General features: G+C 30.3%; 1 protein-coding gene across 13 annotated transcripts in view; it reads right to left on the reverse strand.

Annotated features, from left to right (window-relative positions):
• The window catches only part of LOC100866240 (serine/threonine-protein kinase MARK2), a 51,455-nt gene that overhangs the window by 19,645 nt on the left and 8,371 nt on the right, over positions 1 to 23,439 (reverse strand). For 11 of the 13 annotated variants that reach the window (XM_086916774.1, XM_086916784.1, XM_086916772.1 and 8 more), the window contains exons 3-4: positions 2,387 to 3,288; positions 1,652 to 1,931 (exon numbers count right to left, since the gene is read on the reverse strand). In XM_086916774.1, coding sequence (XP_086772900.1) covers positions 1,652 to 1,931; positions 2,387 to 3,072 — 966 coding nt within the window. In that variant the 5' untranslated portion in view covers positions 3,073 to 3,288. Of the gene's footprint in view, positions 1 to 1,651; positions 1,932 to 2,386; positions 3,289 to 13,120; positions 13,785 to 18,152; positions 18,460 to 23,439 lie in introns of those variants that run through there. The other 2 variants (XM_086916783.1, XM_086916780.1) reach the window with 1 other exon arrangement.

Raw genomic sequence — 23,439 nt, forward strand, 5'->3', positions numbered from 1 at the left:
GTGCGCATTGATGACGTTAAATGAGTCGAAATGACACTCAAACGAAAAGAAAAAAGTTAGCAGCGATTAAGGATTGGAACCAAGGTTTCTGAGGTGTGCCGCGAGCGCATATGCGTCTGACGTCACTAATTACAATTGGCGGCCTTCGTCTTCGGGTTAGGTCATGCGAGGACCGAGCGAACCGCATCTTCGTCTTCAGTCGGTCACAGATCAAAGTCGAAGCGTCGACCCCTTGATTCGACAGAACTAAAGATGAGAAAAATCGAGAGGTGGTTAATCGTCGTCGTAGCCAACATCCAATGCCTGGTCCTCTCGATTATTATTCCCTTCTTCTTTCTCGTTTTCGTTCACCGTACGTCACAGAATCGGTTGTCGGTCACAGAGAAGTTCACAGCCGAGGAATACGAAAGGAGAATCAATACGCGTAATGCCGCCACCCCTGTTGCTACCACCGTGCGAGCGAACTACCCTTGAGAGCCGAGCGTTTGCACAACTCTCCTTTATTTTCGACTTCTCTTATAATAATTAATTCTCCGACGCGTTCATCACGACCAAGACCACTTTCACCACCATCGCGCGATCATGGCGGTGGCGGTGGTGGTGGTGGCGACGACGGCAACGATGAGGACGACAGCAACGACACGACGACACGACGATGAACACAACGATGATTCTAACGACGAAAACGTTTGCGCATGCGCTAATCTCGGAAACAAGTGCCACCGCCATCCCGCTTCCCAATAATCTTTCTTACCAAAAGATATCATAGATGCGATCGAAATCTAAGTCTTCGCGTAGTCAGCTGATCATCCAAAAACAATAAACAGTCGTATCCGAATTTATAACGTTATTTTTAGATCGAAAGAGAACAAGAAATACAAACGTAACTATTGTGTTCTAGCACGAGTTATATATTACGATACGAATTTTATAAGTATAGTTTTCTTCGATTCGCTCGAAGAAGACACGATTTGCACTTTGAATATCATATGGAATTTGATAAGGAAAGTTTGTGAGTTGATATATTACATAAATAGTTAAATCATGGCATAAATTAAAAGAATATTTTAGGACGAAACGATTGTAATATGATTCGAGTCGAAAAGAAAGAAAGAAAATATAAAAATAAAAAATAGAATGCAGTATGAAATAATGTAATACAAAGTACAGTCGACCATGATGGATCTCACGATTATTGGTAGACGATGCATTTTCGTATAATCGAACGGACAGATGAACCATCCATGTCATTCTAGCTGAAACGGATGAGACTGTGACTAATCATGTGCGTGAACCGAGCTTATACGCGTTATACTCGGTTGATTAACCGAGGATTGCGATTACGTTAGTCTTAACATCGATAGTTTTCGATTTTTTTTCGTTTCGATCGTTTGATGGGTTAATTTTTTATTCGAATAAAAAATAAAACAGAGAAAGAAAAAAAAAGGATAAAAATAAAAATAAAAAAAAAAAAAAACAAAGAAGAAAAAAATAATTCGAACAGAAAACACTTATTGTATCTCCTCTTTTTCTTTTTTCTTTTTTTTTTTTTCTATCATTCTTTTAATCGCCTCCTCTCCTCTTTTTCCCCAAATTCTTGAAAGAATTTACTATTTCTATTTAATTGCCGTCCACTATAAACAATATCTACCTCCTTCTCATTTTGCGCGCTCTTCTGCGTGACGGTTGACAATGGTCTGACCGCACTGCTCTGTCGCTGTTGCTGTTGACGTTGATGTTTCTTCGCGTTGTTGGCCTGTATCAATACACGCGCTTGTGACACCCTAGCTTGCGCTCGAAGGAGTACTTCCGCTTCCTGCCCCCGCCTCGAGTCCGAGGCTGTCCTTGATAATTTTGTTGAGGCTTTCTTCGTAACGATACCTGCATTTCCCGTCGAATTCCTTGTCGCATCTCCTCGGTGTAATGGAGACCTTTTCGGTTTAATTCACCGTAAATCATTCTAATTCCCTTGTTTATGATTTTCCTACGATTTTACGTTAAATCGTGTCTTCGACACGTTTTTTCCCTCCCGATTCTATGAGGATTCATAATAGATATACAACGAGAGATCAATTTCCCTTCACGAATTACGAATAATCGTGAGAAACGGACAAATGAACAGGAATTAAAAGAACTGAGAGTGAATAGATTAAAATAAAAAATAAAATAAAATGATTAAGAAAAATATATATATATATATAAATGATAAAAAAAAAAATAATAAAAATAAAAAAAAAAAGAAAAGAGATAATATGAGAGCGAAACACCAGAATAATACGTAGTTGCGAATATATTATAGATGTGAAATAATTGTATTTCGTGTGATGAGAAGAGAGAGAGAGAGAGAGAGAGAGAGAGAGAGAGAGAGAGAGAGAGAAAATGTTACCCCTCGGCCTCGTTATCCGTCACGTTTCGAAGTAGATCCTCCTGTTCCCTGTATCGGTGAAGGTCCGTGTATCGAATTTCCGGCTCGAAATCCGAGCTAAACTCCAACTGGCGCATTCTAGCTGCAAGAGTGTCCATTTCGATGGCCTTGACCTGCTGTTCTAATCGTTGAAGCATATCCGTACTCTCGACAGCCGAGCCTTTCCGCTGTTTCAGGATTAGTTCGAGATTAATCGGGACTTTCGCGTCATCGGTACGAGGCGCCATAATAGGTTGAACGATCTTCGAGTCTTTGAAAGCTTTCAACTTCTCTTCGAGATTCGCATCGATGGCTATGTTCTCCGCAAGTGTTTTCCTTCCAGCCAAGCTTGAGATACGTTCAACATCCGTTACCTCTTCCCGAGGTTTCACGCCGATTCTCTTCTCCACTACTCGCAAACTGCGACCGCACTCTACCAATTCCCACTGCTTTAGATTGTCCATCGTCGGGCGAGGTGTCGCCACATACTTTCCGGAAGAGGTAGGGCTGATACGCTCTTTGGAATAGCGTTCATCGATTTGTTTCCCGCTCTCCGTCGTTGATTTTACGTTCCCTCCTGCCTCGAACCCTTTTCGCCCGATTTGTAATCGGATCGAATCTCTGCTCGGCTGCATTCGAGCGAACAGCGATCTCTCTTGATTCTCCATTACTTTCAATTCTCCTTGATTTTCAATTGAAAATATTATCGGGTGTGCTACGATCGAATTTTATCGCGGGAAAAGGAAGAAAATGCTCAGATTTCGATCGTTTTCCGCATAATCGTTCAAACCTCGATTAGTATTGGCAACTCTTCAATATGGACCCTTCATCGACCAAGTGGATAGAGGCTTCTACAGGCGGATGGGTGGCACAGCTCGATTTCTCTGTTAGAAAAACATGCGTTATCCTTGTTAAGGTGCCGTTGATTGCTTCGCTGGACGACGATCTTCGTCGACGAAGGGACGATTACCACTCTTGACACGTTTCACATTTATTATAACCCAAAACCCGAGAGCAGAAGGAACGAGACACGATTCAGCCGATTATCCTTCGCCGGTCTTATACCTTTCTCTAATTGGCAACAGTGACATATATGTATATATATATATATACGTATGTATGTGTAATATATATATATATATATATATTAAGTACCGACAAGCAGAAAGCAACGACGGATAACAGGCACACTTGATGAAAGACAGAAAAGCTTTTTCGACCGATGAGAAATCTTGGAATTCTAATATTTTCTCTGGAATCGATATGTTCCCGGTTTGATCAAATTTTCGATTCGCGAGAAACTTGCCGATTTAAATAGCTAAAGCGCGATAAAGGCGACTAGATTTAGAACGAATCTTTAACCATTTTAATTATATCAGTTTCATTGATAAAAATCGATAAAGGGAGTGAATTGATAAATGAAAAGAGAAAGAGGAAAGAGGAAAGAAAGAGAAGGAAAAGAAAAAACGAAAGATAACGAGAAAAGAAAACGAATGGTAGTGAAACTAATGATATCACATGTACATGATACTTAGCCATATATATATATATATATATTGGATCGACTGATAAAAACACGCACGCGTATTCCTAAGGTGTTGATTTGCCGATCTTCGAGCTTATTTTTTTTCATTGGCTTATCGCTCGGTGGCCGCGAATCCGCGTTCGAATATTCGAGAATATACGCACATTTTCTCAAAATAAACTCGAATCGATGGAAAAGAAAATTAGAAGAGGGAAAAAAAAAAAAAAAAAAAAAAAAAATAAAATAAAAAATAGAAAAAAAAGCGGAAAAATTTGATAAGAAAAAGCCAATTGTCGTTGTCGCGAGACAGATTATAACGTTTCGATGGAAAAGTTTAACTCGTTGAAATTGTTTCGAGTATGGGTTAATAAAGGTATGATAAGAAGTATGTTTCTCTCTGTCGTAATAATATCACGGTTGGCCTCGACGGCGGTGCGATTGGTGAGAATAAAATATCTCCAATCTATCGCGCAATCTACGGAAATTTATATGATTTATTGTTTCTTCGTTGTCAAGGAAAGAAAAGAAAGCGATAAAGTTTCAGATGAAGAAAAGAAAATTTTCAAAAGAAAATTGGGGGGGAGGAGATTTTCGATTGGTTATGATCTATATCGATTGCTCGTAATTATTTAAAAAAACGTATCTCTCTTGTCCAAAGAAGCGACCGAAAATTTCAAAGAACACACAGCACTGGTAAGGATGGTAAGAAAACGTGGCTCGATCGCCGAAAAGATGGGGAACGAACAGCTTGAGGTTGTGCGTCAATAGACGACTACGAACAACTGGGTCCATTTCCCGAACGATAATAACTCGACCAACCACCACCTCGACTTTGTTAGACCGTTATCAATGATAGATGAAGATAAGCGATAACCGTCTACCTAACTTATTTCGGATTCCAGCATAACTTACAAGAAGAAAAATATATTTATACCATCGTTGAAATTTTCTCGTTTGATTGAAATTTTTAATTTTTTCTTTTTAACAACAAGTTAAAAATTATAGCAATAATGTGAATCGCGATCAAGTCTTGAAAATTAGCTAAATAACGGATGCATATAGTTTTTATAAATTGCAGTGTTTAGTTATATATATACATATATATAATTTAAGATTATGATTCTTCTTATAGTCTTTCTATAATTTTTATAAAAAACAATTAATCTAAAAGTATCATTTTATCCTTTTATGCTTCTCAGAATATTATGTTTCTTTTATAATGTTTTCTCGTAATCGATTTTCAACTGAATCGATATCGATTTGTCATCCGCTCTATGTCATGACAGACGTCAAAAGAAAGAAAAAAGAGGGAAGAAAATAGGCGATCATAAATGTTCTTTATAGAGTCAATGTGAGATTCGATCGATCCTTCCGTACAAACAATTCGCCAATGAATGCACGAATGAAGCAAAATTAGAAATAGGCTGCATCGAAAAGATTTGAACAGTTGCGTCTCGAGTTTCTGGAGCCTGGCCAAAAGTAAAATTTTCAAGTATCGTAATATCCGTATCCGAATATTTTTTTCAAAATTTGCATTCTTTCATCGGAAATTCTTTAACAATTTTCAACATTATGATCGATAACAAGACAACAAAAAGATCGAAAAGAGGTAAGAGAAAAATAAGAAAAATTAAAAATCGCTGAGAAAAACGTTGAATTGAAGAAAAATGAATGGAATTACGAAAGACTATCGAAGCGTATCTGTATATATGCGATCTAGCAGATAAATTGATCGTGAACTGATTAAGCGGCAGCCATATGCATTCTTTCGTTTGAAATATAGAGACAGTGCGTTATAAATCGCAGTTAAGAATCGAACAGGTGGCTGGTAAGGTTGAGCCGAAAACGAAATATATTCTCGCTTGATCGGATACGAGGTTCACCCATGTGAATTCAGTACAACGCGTGATTGAGATTCACCGTTATGTAATATAGGATTGAAATAAATAAAAGAAATCAACGAAAGCAGTTAGCAATTACTAGTAATAAACGATGTACAAGCAAATATTTGTAAGTATTTTCATAAAATATACGGTAAGTAGATTTTTTTCATATTGATTATCATCGTTCATAGATTCCAGGTTTGTTCGTTTGACGCAAAAATGCATATTAATCCGTGACTCGAATTATCTAAGCAGGAGAAGAGATACATTTACAGAAAAATAATGTATAACGTATAAATTACATTTACAAACGTGTATTAATTAAACTTTGCAAATTATCAAAAACGTATCATTACATTCGCAGAGATTTTAATTGAAATCGAAATCGAAGAGTTTGAAAAATGAGAAAATCATATCGAGGGAAATAATCCGTCAATTCGTCGTTTATTACCAACTTAACTCTCGAACTTATTCACTGAATGATCTCGATTTTAAATGATGAAAATATTCATTACTTGTGCATTACTCGATTGTACACAATTGTGAATTGGCACTAAAATGACGGAATGTTTATACGGCATACGCAATACCACGCCGCGCCGTGCCGTCTTTGGCGTGGCCAAGCCACGATATGAAAATTTCTCACGAATGCGAGACACAAGCTTGTACACCAATTGCGGTCAACTGTGTTCACAATCGACGAAAGCAGTGCTCGTGACTCACTCGTTCGACCACCAAGTCGATGGTAAACTCTGTTTCTCGCCTTTCGTCTCTCACCTCTTTCCCAATGCGGTCATCTATCATGTCGAGAGCTCAAAGTGCAAGTACCGATAGCAGGTCTGTATTCGACCGCTTCGGTACCCGTACTGCCATCTTTTTTCCTTTCGAGAGGTTTGATTACACTTGAAATTAGGCATTCATCGAATGAATGTTTGCGTATCGATATTGTCTTGAACGCGAAAACATTCTTTTTTTTTTCTTCCTCTTCCTTCGTTTCGAATCTAATCGAAATCGTTTATTTTTAGTTTCAATTTTTTTTTTTTTTTTTTTTGGATGTTAAGTGAATCACATCGGAAATTCACAAATAATACAAAGATAGAATATGATAAAGTTGTGTTGCTCTTTCGATATACGTCATCGATATATCGATAAAGTAATAAACGCGTATCTGTGATGATTTCTCATAATTTTCTACAAATTTAATTATAATGGCTGCATTATCTGCATGCTTTACATCGAATAAAAACATCGAAAATTCAATAAAAAGTGATAGATCGAGTTCTATGCGACAAATCTTCAAATATACATTTTCTTAATAATTATTACATTTCAATTTGTGATTGAATTGGAAAGAGAGAAGAAAAAGGATACGAAATATGGATTCGTTGAATCATTTTTGATAATTCACGTAAAAAGTCAAATTAACGAATCCGTTATTAATCTATCGTTCCGGAATCATGTGTTTAAAAACGATAATTTCTTTTTTTGTTTGAGTATTGACTTGAAATTTAGAGAAGATTGTAAATCAGACGCGTTTTCAGCAATTTAATGCTTATTTATAAGCCTTTTTTCGACATTTGTCAAGATAACGAATCATTTATATATCAAAAGAAGTATTTAACGAATATAAAAGCGTGTAAAGTTTATACATATTCTTAGAAATAACTATTTTATGTTAGATAATTCATAAATCATTAACAGAATTTATTTATTATTGTATCACCGCATCATAGAATAATAAAAAATAAGGAAAATGTTTTAAAAGTATACTCGATAACGGATAGAGATTGATGTATAAGTTGCGAAGATGAATTTGAAACATCTTTAAAGTAAGTGAATCAGGAAACAAGTGCTATTAATTGTTTATCAAGCATGCTCGTTCCATATGACCTAATGCTAGCTTCCAGTTACACGAGACTCACGAATGAAAATATTGAAGCTAGTTTACATAATTCCTTGTTAATTGATATCATGTACGCAGTTGCGAGTTTGGAATAGGAACAGTTTTCCTTCACGATCGTCACAAAACGTGCGTTGACAAATTTTAATACTCGATATACATATCTATATGTTCATATTCTCAGTTTCACTAAATATAAACAACATTCGCCAATTTTTAATCCCCGAAACATTCCAATTTCAACAATTATTAAATTTTATTAAACTATCAATAACACGATTAAACTAGTTTTTTTGTTATTTGATCAAATATTTAATTATTCGAGTAAACAAAACAGTAAACAAAAGAAGAGTTGCCATCATTGTAACGAAATGGAAGATTCTCAGAATTCTCAATTATTGCCCAAAAAATTCGAGATTATTCGATTTCTAATGTTGTTTGTAATCCAATGTAATATGGAATAACTTCGTGATTGTTTGAATCAGCGTATATTTTGATAGATATTTGAACAGTTAGAAAAATTCATTTTTAGTAAGAGTATTAAACGATATGTTATATACAGTAGGGGAATGTCGATTCGTTAAATGAAAATGGCCTTGATGAAACTCTCATCCAATGTCCGTATGAACATTGCCTATGTATATACAGATGGACAGTCCCCTGATGGCTATCACGGAAGTGAATCGTTTAAAGTATATTCGAGCCGTTGTTAACCGGTGTCTCCGAAAGATAGTTTATCGCTATGGAACAATGAATTTTTTCTAACGAATTCATCATTAATAAATTTCATGATCGACAGTTGATAAAATCATTCTTATCCTTCCATATGTGTCGACTGTATTCGCATTTATCGATTTCTATTTATTTACTTAAATATAATAAATAAATATTTATTTACAATTAGAGATGGATCGAAATTTCACAAGATTCGTATAAGACTTGTGAAGTTTCGAAATTTTTGAAATCTAGAACATTTATTTTTCTTTTTTTCCTAAGAAATATTATTTTGTTGAAAAATAAAATTCTAATAAATTTTTATTTCTGAAAATTCGGATTAAAAGAAAGCTTAAGATTAGATTCGTGATCAATAATTGTAGTCAATAGTTGCCTTTTTGATTAAGAAAAAATTAAATTTTATTGTTTTATTTGAATTAATCAAAATAAGTCAATAATCTATGTATAAATTTAATTGGATTAAATATTATTAACTATAAATAAAAATAAATATGTTTTTTCATAATATTTTTTGCAAATTACAAGTTACAAACAAGCTAAGAAATTACATACAAATTATTTTTCATCTGGATTTTGGAAATTTTTAATTTTCAAAAAATTAAAACTTGAAAATTCAATACATTTAATTTTGATCTAAATTTCTTTTGATTTTGTTGAAATATTAATTTAATTAATGTAATTATTTATTTTTTGTTATCCTTTCAAACAAAATTTTAGTTAATGCTTGCATATAAGAATATTAAAATACATAATATAATTCCAGTATAGTTGTATATATCTAGTTGTTTTGCATTAAAATGTTTTATTTTCAAAAAAAAAAACAAACTAGAATTATTCCTAATACATAAATCTTTGATGATAATATAACCAAACTATAATAATTTTAATAATTTTTTGTCATCTTGTATATGAATCAAAATTAGTATCGTTAATAATTATGAGAATAATTAATTGCAAGATCTTAAGAACTTATTAAATATTGTAACAAATAGTATTTTTTTCATAGATATGGTAATAACATAATCAGCGATGTTATAATCTAGTCTGTAATTATTATTTTTTGTTATATTTATTTTTTTTATTTTTTTCAGAATCATATACAAATCCTGAACAAAATATAGAATGACATCATTGTTATCGTTAAGTAGATATCCTCACTCACTTAATTTTCGAGAAACCAAGTAGGAACAAAAGGAATCATACGATAATTCACACGTGTGTTTGGTGATGATATATGAATGCTAATCGTATATTCAAAGGCAATGTTAGTCGTGTACCTAACAAATAAATTCATTTCGTTTGGCTAGTCTAATAACGTAATGAAATCGCGCGTCTAGTTTATCATATATCAAGGTTAAACATGTTTCATAACCAGTAAATTTTAGTGATGAAAATATATAAATTCGAAAATTTCAATTCTTGACAATTGAATCGATGGATATTTTTCTTCAATAATAATTGAATAAATGCGAAATTATCGGATGTTGTTATCATACTTATTGACAAAAGTTAAGAAATATAAAAAAATTCGCCAAGGATTATTTTGTTTCTTATCTTTTAAAATCAATTGATTGAAATTAAAATGAAAGTAAAAATTAAAAATATAAAGAGATAATCGATATATTATTACATAAATTTGTAAGTTATTCATTTAATTAATCTAATTTTACCTCTGTTCTTGACGTTATATTTATTAATTCGATTTTATTGATAAAATAAATGAATTTCCAATTAATCTAATATAATCCAATAAATACGAATTTGGATACAAATTTAGAAATTGATTATTTAATTACATTCACATTTTGTTAATATTAAATTATTATTAAATTAATTAATTATAAAGATTAATATTTTAATTAATTTGGAAGAATTTCTTTAATTTGAAACATTGTTATGTTGAAAAGATCATTTTATTGAAATTTTTTCATTTTTAATTATAGTAGTATATGAACTTATACGTGTACAATATAATAATACACTAATTTATCTATTTGTTTCAAGAAAGAATTAGAAAGTCTTAGAATTAAAAAGATTGGAATTTGCTAAACAATACATTCAATTGAAATTACTAAACGGTCGAAAATTTTATTATTAAATGGTCGAGAATTCTACAAATAAGAATAAAATTATTTATTCTAAAATGACTTCAAACGTAACATACACAATATTCTATTAAATAACAATTTAATTTTAAATATCTGAAACATATAAAATTTAGTAGTAATAATATGATAATTTGGTTGTTTTTCTTATAATCATTCTCTTGAAAGACACTATGAATAAATTCGTATATCACGATATTTTATATAATTTTATAAATTTTTTAAAATTTATACATTGTTTTATAATTTTATAAAATTTATACATTGAAACAACACACACACACACACACACACACACACACACACACACACACACACACACACACACACACAGACAGAGAGAGAGAGAGAGAGAGAGAGAGAGAGAGAGAGAGAGAGAGAGAGAGAGAGAGAGAGAGAGAGAGAATATAAAATACATTAGAATATATTGTGTTTTAAAATTATATTGTCTCTTGAAAAAATATCAACAAATGTTATTTCAATAATAACGCTACAAAACATTTTTAAATTTTAAAAATTAATCATTATAACATTCTTCTCGAGAATTGTGAATGTATTTAATTAATAGAACAAATAATTATATAAAATCATAGTTTTATGAATATGAAAAAATGTAAGACTTATTTCTCAAAATATTATATTTCTTGTCATACTTACTCACTATACTTTAGATTTTATATCTTTTTGTATGTTATGAGCATTCTGTACATTTTTATATATTCAAATTTTGTATAAATGTATAAATATTTGTAATCAAATAATCAAATTAATTCTTAGATTTGAATCTAAGTGAATATTTGTGGAATATTAGGAAATCATTTTTTTTATCAACACATTTTTAACACAAAAAAACCACAAAGCTTGCATTCGATTAATTAAATAAAATGTCATGCAATCATGAAATTTAAGCTTTTAACATCTTAGTTACATAAAAATTACCGATATTTATATATTGATTTTTTTTGTAAAAGTAGTTATATAATCTGTCTATGAAAATTTTTGTCCTATACATTTTGTTTTGTTTCTCTGAGTCGATATTATCTTTAGTCTTTATGAAAATTATATTTGAAAAAATTTTTAATGCTTATATAATTTCTTATATTATTTTTAATTCCAAGCTATTGATTTCAAAGGATAAAAAGTATAAAAAAATTCGTCAACAATTGCTTTTTAACTTCTATCGATAAATGTACGTATGCATTTAGATATAGATATATTTAAGCGGAAACCGATGATACGTAAACGCGAGCTACAATGCGTGCCGCGCATTCTTGAACGGTGAAAGGAAAGGAAAGAGAAGTTGCTACGCCATGATGTGACGCGCCATGCGCCGATATAGGTATCGATAGATAGCGATTCTACGTTAGAAAACCTCAAAACGAATTAGTACGTGTCTACAGTTATAATGTCTAAATGAATAAAAACATAAGTGTATCTCGTATAAAAAGCTCTGGTACAGAGAAAAAATATGCAGATTTCTATAATAGAATAAATATCGAGAATATTTTATCATTATCGAATTTGTGATGTAAATGTGTTTTCTTATATAAAAAAGAATATTGATACACGTGTCACCGTTATATATTTAATGCAAACCGAATAAACATCTGACACCTCTTTAAATCGAATGTTTTTTCCGATGAACAAAAGTGATGTGTTTCAAAAGAGCACTGATGAAAACAAAAGAATGTTTCACCGCTACTAGATACCTACGAGAATTTATTATTTTGCCACAAAGGAAGCAATTGTCGCAGTTGGAGGTTACTTACGACTATTTTCTTACGTTTCTAACATTTTATTTTTTTTTCAAACCATTAATGTTGAATATATTGAGAGGATAATTTTAAACATGAAATAAGTACATGCTCGAATGGATGATAGAACTTGATTCAGTGACCCCAGTTGAGCCATTTTTGCCATGTTTTTTACTTATTGTAAACCGATATTTTGCGAGTAATCGAATATTTAACGAACAATTACGTAATATTATGCTAGGATCAATTATAATATTGACAGGAATCAATAATTTGCGGAAATCCTCCAAACTTATAAAGAGAGTTCTTTCGTTGGAACTTCCTTTGCGTTCTTCTCAAAAGAAGATCGCTGCAGCACTCGTTTCTATCTCTGTGTCTTCGATCGCCAAAGTCGACTTCGAAAGACTTATTTGTAATAGCTCAATGTATGCCGTGTGGAATCGTTGGTTGTGTAATCGCTTATGTTCTCGGAATCTTCTTATTTGACAAGACAAATAATTACATCGGCAATTTATAAAGATATTATAATATATATATATAAAACCACATTGTAATATTTTATATATATATATATATATATATATGATTGAGTCAAAGAGAATCGTTATGAAAAATATGATTCATTCGATTCGCGAGAAACATACATATTTATATATTTATATACGTATATATATATATATATATATATATATATATATCCTGATGAGACGAAATTTTATAAGAAAGATTTGAAATATTGTTCGCGCAGCTGATGCTCGCGTGAGACTCAAGGTCTAGGGGGGAAGGATTTTTCCGTGAGACGACGTTCTCTTACCTGAAGTCTGACGCGCAGCCTGGAATGTCGCCTACCGTAGCTGTTTCTGCTCGAATGTTGCTCGAAAGATGTTGGGAGGGGAGGCTGAGATCTTCTCGCGGTTGGATCGTTCACATTATTCGTCTTGTTCCTCACGGTGGCCAGGTTATTTACGTGATTTCCGTTTGTCGTTTGCATGATCATAGAGGTGTTCGAAGATGGCGTGTCTCGATGACTTTTCGTTCGACGAAGCAAACGGCGCACAGTATTTTTTACAGTCGCGGCCAAATGTGTACCACCACCGCCACCACCGCCGCCACCACCACGTTCACCGGTCTCGTTCATCACTTTGTATTCGACCATTTTTGCTCTGGTTATAGATGCAGGTACCACTTTGTGGCTACCCGTCTCCGTTACAAACATCCCAACAATGTCCACTTGCGCTGCAATATTACTCACTTTTTTTTTTCCCCCTCAATCTTTCTCTACAACGAATTGCTCGCTTCACTTTTTGTAGTTAATTCCACTGGATTTCGTCGTCTGGCTTGCCTCCTTTTCCTTGACGCACTCGGCATAAAAATTCACGTGCTTCTCACACGCTTGCGTTGTTCGGTTTGTCGGCAGAAACACCAGTCAACTGATAAACACAAGATGTTTTCCCACTTGTTTTTGATTGTGTGCATATCTAAATGATACACCAATTAAATGGAAAGATTTTTTAATTTTTTTTAATTTCTTTTCCATCGAATCATCGCAGAAATGTGATAGATCGGCCAAATTATTGCATGTATCACCGTTTTTCATATATCATCGTTTCAATTTTTGTCTTAACAAAAAAATCGATAAAAAAATCGCGTTCGTTAAACCTTTTTCACAGCGAGCGATAATTTTGAGAGGCGGCAATATTTTTATGAGAAAAGAGGAGGATTGATAGTAAATTTGTCGATAGCAACGCGATAAGTAATATATGATACGGTATGGTTTATCGATAACCCATAATTGTCGAAAATGAATATCAATTCGATGAAACGAATATGAATTTATAAAAATGCAAGGAATGTCACAAGATTAAAGATTCGTTTTGAAGTTAATCTTTTAAATGCGTAACTGATCAAAATTAGGAGAAAGCGACCAACAATGTATTGCGATCGCGATACTTGAATGGAATCTTTTTTAGATTCTATTCTTTGACGATTGTAAGAAGCCATTTACACGTTTCAAGTTCTCTCATTGTTGGATATATCCTTGAGTATCCGCGAAATACATGTGCAAATGAGTGAATACGTGGATACGTGTGATTTGAAATTTTACAAATTTTCCAAATTTGAAGACTGTTGATAAGCACTATTTTAAATACACATATATTGAATATTTGGCATTATATATATTGGATATTACAGATTTAGATCTCGAGTTAAGTTAGTTTAGAAATAAATAAAAAATTAAGAACCATTCTTCTAGATTTTAGAAAATGGACAAAACTGAATAATTATCATATTTCAAATGATACGTAAATGCTGTTAATATAATTCTCGCAAGATAAAGAGGGAAAAGTACGTAGCATGGTCAAGACCCCGTATTTTTCTTCGATTGTACCGCATCAGAGATAACGACAGGAAATTTTTGTAAAAGCGATAATAGTTGAATCGACGAAAAAGAGAGAGACAAACGCATCATTTCTCGCTTTAGAAGAAAACAAGAAAAACAATTGATGACGTTAAACTTGAAAAATGTTCGATAATCTGACAAATTGGCTTTGCCTTCAACCTATTACTTAAGTTATTCTATCATAAATTACGTAATTTATTTGATCACGAATTCTTCTTTGAAATAAAAGTGATCATTATATCGAGAAAAATAAATTTTCTCAATTCAGAATTTATTGAATCTAACGATAAATAAATAAGTATTTTATCGTCGATTCGAATCGAATATAAAGCATATGTATTAAATTATCATATCATAAATAACCTAATAATATTTAATCAATATATTATTATTATATACATTATATATATAATATATATTATGTATATATATTATATTATATTATATTTTATATGTATATATATAAGAAAAGAAATTTGTGAAATGGGATAACGAAGCTTAATAACCTTCGTTAATTGTTCATTACTTAATATGTTTCGTTAGTTTCACATTTTTTTGGATAGATATAACTTCATATTCAATTTCTATTCAATAGAATATCAGTTTATAGCTTACAAAAATTTAACTTCTTTAGGTCGGTATGTTTCAGTGAAAAATCGTAGGTAACCACAGATCGGTTGACGAACACTCATATATTTTCTTGTTATATTTATTACTCATTTTCGAGTTAATCACAATAAACAAATTTTGAATCACTTGCTAATTTTTTTCATTTTCATTATTTTTTTAGATTCCGCAAAAACGTGGTACTTGAAATGATCGGTAACTTTTGCGTTTGTTCACAAATACCAATGCACGAACATGGTGGAGCATACACCGTATCACGAACACACTCCGTCTTAAACTACACAACAGATTTGAGAAAGAGAAGAAACAAATAGGCAGTGGAGAGGAGAGAAGAAGAGAAAGATAGAAATGGAAGGAGAATCAGAGGGAAAGAGAACGAGAGAGCGTATACCCGACTTCCTAATGTCGTTAAGTTAAACGAATTAGGCCAGTTCTTCGATACTCGCACAAGTACGTAACCTTAGACTATATAGTCGACAAAACCGAGATCGCGTTCAATTATGACACACGATTTAATTCTTTTAGTTTCTTAATATTTAGCAGAAAAAACAATTTATGACTTCCGCAATTATAATGCGGATAAATATTAACAGTAATGAGATTGGTCATACGTTCATTTATATATCGATCGAAAATTATCTAGAAAGCGATAATTATCTAAAAAAGATTTTTCATTGAGTTTCATAACTTTTAAATTTATCATATAAAAAACAAGATTTTAAACAATTTTATAACTATACGTATAATCAATAGTCGGACTTATTTTTCAAAATATTTACAAAAAAAAGATTACTATGCAGAATTTCTATAAATATACATCTGTGACAAAGTGTACATCAGCATGCGATTACTACTTATCAATTGTGTATATATATATATAAGCAGTTGACAAAACTTAGAGTACATAACAGGTGAATTAATATCATCACACTTACAATTAATATCTACCTAGATTCGTGAAATGAAAAAATATTATGAAACAATTTTTCAATAAAATTGATGAATTTTATAATAGATATTAACAATAGATATTATATAATATCATTATTATTGTAATCATTTCGACTTAAAGATTGTTTTATATTATATTTTATTTTATATTCGTGAATCCATAGCTACATATTATGAATACTATTTATAAATATAATAATTTCCACATAATGTCTAAATTCAATATCGATACTGATGTTGAAATATTTCAAAATCCATGAGGAAGAAACCAGTTTAGAATAGAATTTTTTTACTAATTCATATGGTTATTTGCATATTGTTTCTTGCCGTCACGAATTGCTATATTAACAGTTGATAACAGTTGCCTATTGATGCACGTGTCATGAAGTATATTTATCGAAAATGTAATAGTAGTAATTTAGTGCAATAATAATAATTTTTTTTGGAAATATTTCGGGAATTAAAATTGAATAGCGGTTGTATATATGAAAAATTTGTTCAAAATCTTATTTTTTAATAATAGTTCTTTATTTATTCAGAATTTTTTTAAATAATTTTTTGTTGTTACAAGTTTCTAAAATTTAACTCGAAATTTAAATCTGTAATATGCATTATATATTTAAAACATTGATCATTAATAATTTTCAAATTTGAAGGATAAATATTTATTCATTTATATGTGTGAGAAATATAAACTCGTAGAGATTCGTGGATCACAGCTTAAGAAATATTACTCTATATTACTCAAAGTTATTGAAATCGATGTTTCCTTTTCATGATATTATTTAAATCATTTTTTTTTCTCTTCATAATTACCATAATCACTATCAAACTGTGTAAACACTTGCATTTGATTGAACAAAAGATCGATTCGACTAAATTTCGTGTCTAAAAATTTGAAGATTTAATTTTGAAAACAAAATCAAAATTAAAAAACGACCAAGGAAAAAGCTGACGAATGATTATAATCGAATTTGTTATAATATCGGTGGATATAAGACGATAGTAACATGCATTGACATATCCAACAACCATGTAATATCATCAATCGTTATATACTCGTGTCACGCATCTCTTCGCTGTTCTTCGTTCACGATTCGTACTAATGTTTTGATTGATGAGCCTATCGGTTGGTAAGTGAATCACAAAAGATTTGTTTTACGAACGACGAAACGAACACCTGATTGCGTTTGTAATATTTACAAACATCATCGAAGTCTAAGCAAGAAAATAGCAATTCGACAATTTTTAATTTTAATTTAAATTTTCTAGAGAATGGGAAATTTTTTTTATTTTATTATATTAAATAATAAATAATTTCTTCTATCGTCTAAAGATGTAATGTAAAGTATATATACATGCTAATTTAATTTTAATTTATCATTCTATAATTTGTGTATGTATGTATGTATATATATATGTTTATATTTGTATTATAATAGTATATAATTAATATATAATATATACATATATAATTCATTTAAAAGTTAAAATTTTCATTCGTAAAAATTGATATTATCTGCTTATGATCAATTGTGACTGTTAAGTAAGCTTTCATTTCGAATATTAAGAGTTTGCGCAATAAATAACGATTTCAAATACTTTGTTTACATCTTCACTTTCTATACTATGATCTTTCTATATTATGATTGGGAATGATATAGAATGGATTGGAATAGAGTGGAATGGAATGGAATGAAACGAAACTGAACATAACTGGACGGAACGGAACGGAACGGAACGAAATGAAACGGAATGGAATGAAATAAAAAAAGGAAACAAGGTATATATTGTGTAAGTATATAAATATCGTAAAATAAGATTTTTCTTTAGCACAGGAATGGATAATTTTCACATTAACACTCACATCACAAATTATGACTCAAATCGCACATTCGATGATAGAAAACAAAATAAACGGTAAAAATTAAAACGAAATAAAAATTCAAAGCGTTGCGTCACATGGTTTTCCACTGTATTTATCGTATCTCTGTTGAGCGATATTACGCGGAAAAATGAAAAAATGGCTCGCATCAAGCAAATCAGGATTGACGAAATTAGCGAACGAATCGTATACGAATGTGTTGCTTGACTGCGAGTCTCTTGCTAACTGAGCGTAGAACGGCCGTGACGGAGACACGCGAGCTCTGCTCGAGTCGAGCTCTTTCGTTACTGGATCTTACACCGTCGACATGTTCTCTCCTTCTCTTTCTTCCTCACTATCCTTCTAATACGCATATGCTCCCTCCACCTCTTTTCCTTTCTTTTATATGTAATGCTGTGTGTGCACGAATACTAACGCAACGCACGAGTCACCGCTATTTTACCGAAGAATATTCATAAGAATAGCTTATTTTTTTTCCAATAACTTTTCAATTTGACTTATACATCAAATACAATATTTCGATAAGTTTTTCACGAAGTAGCATAGAATAGCAAGCGATCGATTTTAATACTTATTAATAGGTGAAAAAAACATCAATCGTGCAAGCTAGTCACTATTAAGTAATTATCGATAAGTGTGTTTACGACTTCAACAACAATCAACTTCTTTTATATATCCATTTACCCTAGTCACGTATAGCATCATTGTACGTGCATGCATTTCTGCGTGCACTGGATGCTATCATTTGAATAAAAATTAAACAGACAATACCACGCCTAGATACATTCGTTGTGCAACAAGTACATTTTAAGCGAACGAACGAGCGGAAGAGAGGGAAGGAAGGAGGAAGAGATAGTGACGGAAGGAAAGACATAATATACGGGATATAGAAAGTTGTAGATCCATTATATTAATTGACTTTGAGACTCGATATATAAAATGCACGAAACGAGTCTCCCGAGGCTATGCTCACGGAAAAAATTGAATGTCAAGGTAAACTGATTTGACCTTTATGTTGATTTGACTTTTATTCGTTTTCTTAATTCTTTACCTCATTTCTTACTCGAGATTTTCTTTGAATTTTTCTTTCCGATAAGATATTTAATCATTTTTTTCACTTCATTATATACACATATAATATATAAATTAATTTGTTTTCTTATATTTATATAAATAAAACAACCGCGTAATCACAGATTGCGAAGAGTTCAGTATGAAACTACTACAAGTGGAAAGTTTGCGTTCAATGCTCGAAAAGTTTCTCGATCCAAAGACTGCGAACATCTTATTCTTGATGTACATATGTACTAGAAAGCGAATCCTATGTAGCTATAAGATCCTGATGGATCGTGAAAGCGAGTGAGAAAATGATTATCGATTCTCGAATCAACTTCGCATCCTTGACACGATCCACTTGTATGCGTACATGTATGTACGTTAGATATCGACCTACTTAATCGCCAGTTTACCGATTTTTTTACATAAACTTAGAATATGAGAGAGATAATCTTATTTTCGTCTTTTAATTTATATATATATAAAATATATTTATATAATATATTTTATGTAAATTCGATAAAAAAGTTTTTTGAAAGAATCAACTGTGATCAATTGCATTCCTATGTCATGTTTCGCTCGTTATGGCATTCTTAAGTCGGACACTTTTACTATGTGCGTTCTTTTCTGACTCACATACAACTGATTACACCGACAACATACCGATTAAATCAACTTTTTTCTTCAAAGTTTTACAGTCATTCTAACAAGTGACGCAATAATCGTTATAACGGTAAAAAAGAACCGCGTAACTAACTTCGTTAATGTAATTTTTTTCTAAAAATATAGATATCCTTTATCATTATTTTCAAAGAGACAGAATGTTGATTGAATGTTGTCAATCGAAAGCAAAAATAACTTTTTAGCTGAAAGAATAGAAGGGTCTTTTTTAGATAGAGATCCTTGCTTACATTTTGTTAAAGATTAACAATTTTAGGAACTTCATGCGACACTGATGTTATTATTCTGAACACACGTGTCATATGTATTTAACCTTCGATTTATCGATTCTCCAAACCTGTATAATCAATGCGAAGTGGGTGAAGCACACCCTTGGCATTGTATTAAGCATAGAAGGGGTCTCGAAAGGACTACACGATAAGAAACGCATTAGAATGTCAGATAAAGGAAAGAATGGATTAAGATTAATGGATAACTACCACATATAAGTACTATAATCGAGATTAACTGTAGGAGAAAACTTATAAATTCTTTTTTCTCAGAAAGCAAGCAATGGATTACGTTTGTTATATTTCCAGTTGTTTAAATGAAACGATATTTTATTCTTTCATTTCTTCAAAAAATTGAGCTGCATGCATAAATATGTATATGTATATATTTACATACATTAACCTTAATATTAAGAAACAAATTGTATCTCTAATATTTTCAAGGTGATTTTCAACGTTTCAAAATTTTTTCGTCTGGCTTTCTTTGTAAAATTGTTTCTATATTGTAATATATAACATTGAATTGATTTTTTTTCTATTCCAAAAACGTTTGTGAATAATAGTGAATAATAGATAGATGAAATTCATTACAGACGCATAAGGACAATGCGATTGAATTCGAATCTATTCCATTTTTAATTTAAACTATAAACTACGTTTTACATAGCGAAAATAGAGGTAAAGTTGTAAAACTATATTCTATTTCAATGATTTTCAAATATTATAGAAAACAAAATTCTAAAAAAAAACTTTTTGCTATGCCTATAACCGGCCTTAGTTTTTGAAATATTTATAAAAAAAGATTGTTATATATAAAATTTCACTTATATAAATAATTATGCGATTATTATTTATCAATTGTTTATATAAATACTTGCGGCATATCTGGAAAGTAACGAATTAATATCACTACATTTAATAACCGATACAATATTGAGAAATAAATATAAAACAACTTTTAATTATAACTAATTTTAACGAACTTATAACCGAATTACAATAACCAATGTTATAATAATAGATATTAAATATCTATATCAGTTGGTTATTAAAATTTTGATCGTTCAAAGATTATTTTATATTTTATTTTCATTATTTTATTTTATTTTTTTCGCAGGTCGAAAAATAAATATTAACAATGTGAGAATATCCATATATTACAAATTGAGGTTAATATAATTCAAATGTATCATAATTCATAAGGAAATCAATTCATCTTTGTATTAGTTATCTAGCAGTGCGATGTATTTATATTAACAAAAAAAAAAAAGTGACGGTTGCATGTTTATGGTTGCTGTCATTGACACATACATATAGACAAAATTCTATGTAATAATAATATTTTTTTTTTTCAAATATTTCTAAAACTAAAATTCACTATCAGTTATGTATATAGAAAAAAGTTAGTTTCTATAATATACTAATTTCTATATTTAGTAATTATCAAAATCAAAGAAGAATTAGCATTTCTGTAATTTCATTAAAATGCGATTTGCGGGGAAGGAAAAAGAAAAAAAAAATAAAATAGAAAACAATGACGAACATATATTTGTTTGCTATCAAAAATTAGTGTAAAGATCAAGCTCAAGAGAATAGATGCAAAAAACATGCATAGTCGTGCTAAGTTAATTGCTTGACGTTGCTTTCCTCTTCGATATTCGATTAATCTGCAAAAAAAAATATGAAGCCTTGCCACTGTTAATCGTGATACTTCAAGTGACACGAAATCGCATACAAACTATTTTCGAAGGTATTGTTCGTAGCTTTTGAGAAATCAACGATAAGCTTCGTTGATCGAGAAAAAACGCTCTTCTAGCGTGATAATGCGGTGGAGGTAAAATTTTTATTTTCAAAAGGAAACATGTTTCAATTCAGGCTTCTTTTAAATTTTAGTTCATTAATAAAGTATTAAATTTTTTTCTTTTTCATTTTTCCATCAATTTTTATATTTATTTAATTTTCTTTTAATTTTTTTTATTTTTCTATATATATATATTTTCTTTTTCTCGTGTAAAAATGTTATTTGTCAAAAAATAATACAAAATATATTCAAAAAATTATTAAATTTTTTGTCACAAATTGTTTATTTCAAAGCTTAAAATTTTTTTTTACAATTATATATAATGCTCGAAGATTTTTTTAAATTTGTGAATATATTTTTATAATTTTTTTTATAAATATAAATATTTTAATAAACTAATTTCGAAATCATTTTTAACATTTTTTTTAATTATTTTCTTTCGTAAATTGAAACATTTCTTTTAATATTTTATTATTATATTTATATTTTAAGGAAAAAATCAATTAAAAGTTACCAATTAAAAGTTACCAAATATAACGTCTATTATATTATAAACGTAAATTTGTTAAAAATTTTTTTAATTTGAAAAAATTTTTAAATTTTACTAAAACAATTCTTAAAATCGATTTAAAAATGTGTTTGTAAGAAACAACGCTTCCAATGCTATATAGTAATTGGAGAAAGTATCTGTTTTGTGATTCATCATATTCCTTTATGTCTTGAAATAAATAATTTATGACAAAAATCTTCGAACATATTATATTATTATTACTATTACTACAATCATCACCATCATCGTCATGATCATTAAATGTAAAGATAGAAATGAAATTTTCTTTAAAAAAAAAAAAAAAAAAAAAAAAACGATGTTTCACCTTTAATATTCAATAAATATCAAACTCAAAATTATATTTCGAATTCGGTTAAATTTTTTTCAATAACTATATATATATATATATATACACAAAGTATTGATATAATTGTGTCTTATCTTTGAAATATTATAAAGGTTGAAACAAATACATACATTAACAAAATGTCAGTTAGAGTCAGAATAGAGTACGGTGATAATGAAACGAAAACAGAGTGAATTTCTGTTTTGCTTCAAAATTTAATACAATTTTTAATTATTTATAACTTAATAAATAAATCTTAATCGATATTTTTCCATATTAAGTTTTGTATTTGTTTCAGTCTTTAAAATTAGTTCTCATAATGTGCCATGAATACACTTTGTATATAATTTTCTTTTCTTTTAGAACTAATTTTCAGAATTTAAATTTTCGTCCTTTGTAATTTTATAAGTATGTATTAATATTAATATAAAATTTTATTGAAATATACGAGTTTCTGAAATGTAACGCTATGTCAATCATTATTTTTCATTTATTATAAAAAGAAAAATATAACGAAATTACGCGTCGTAAATCAATTAGCAACGAAGATTTCGTTATGAAATGTT

This window comes from Apis florea, unplaced genomic scaffold (assembly GCF_048593485.1).
Source record: "Apis florea isolate Af1SG1 unplaced genomic scaffold, ASM4859348v1 contig_3803_pilon, whole genome shotgun sequence".
In the NCBI taxonomy this organism is placed as follows: Eukaryota; Metazoa; Arthropoda; class Insecta; order Hymenoptera; family Apidae; genus Apis; species Apis florea.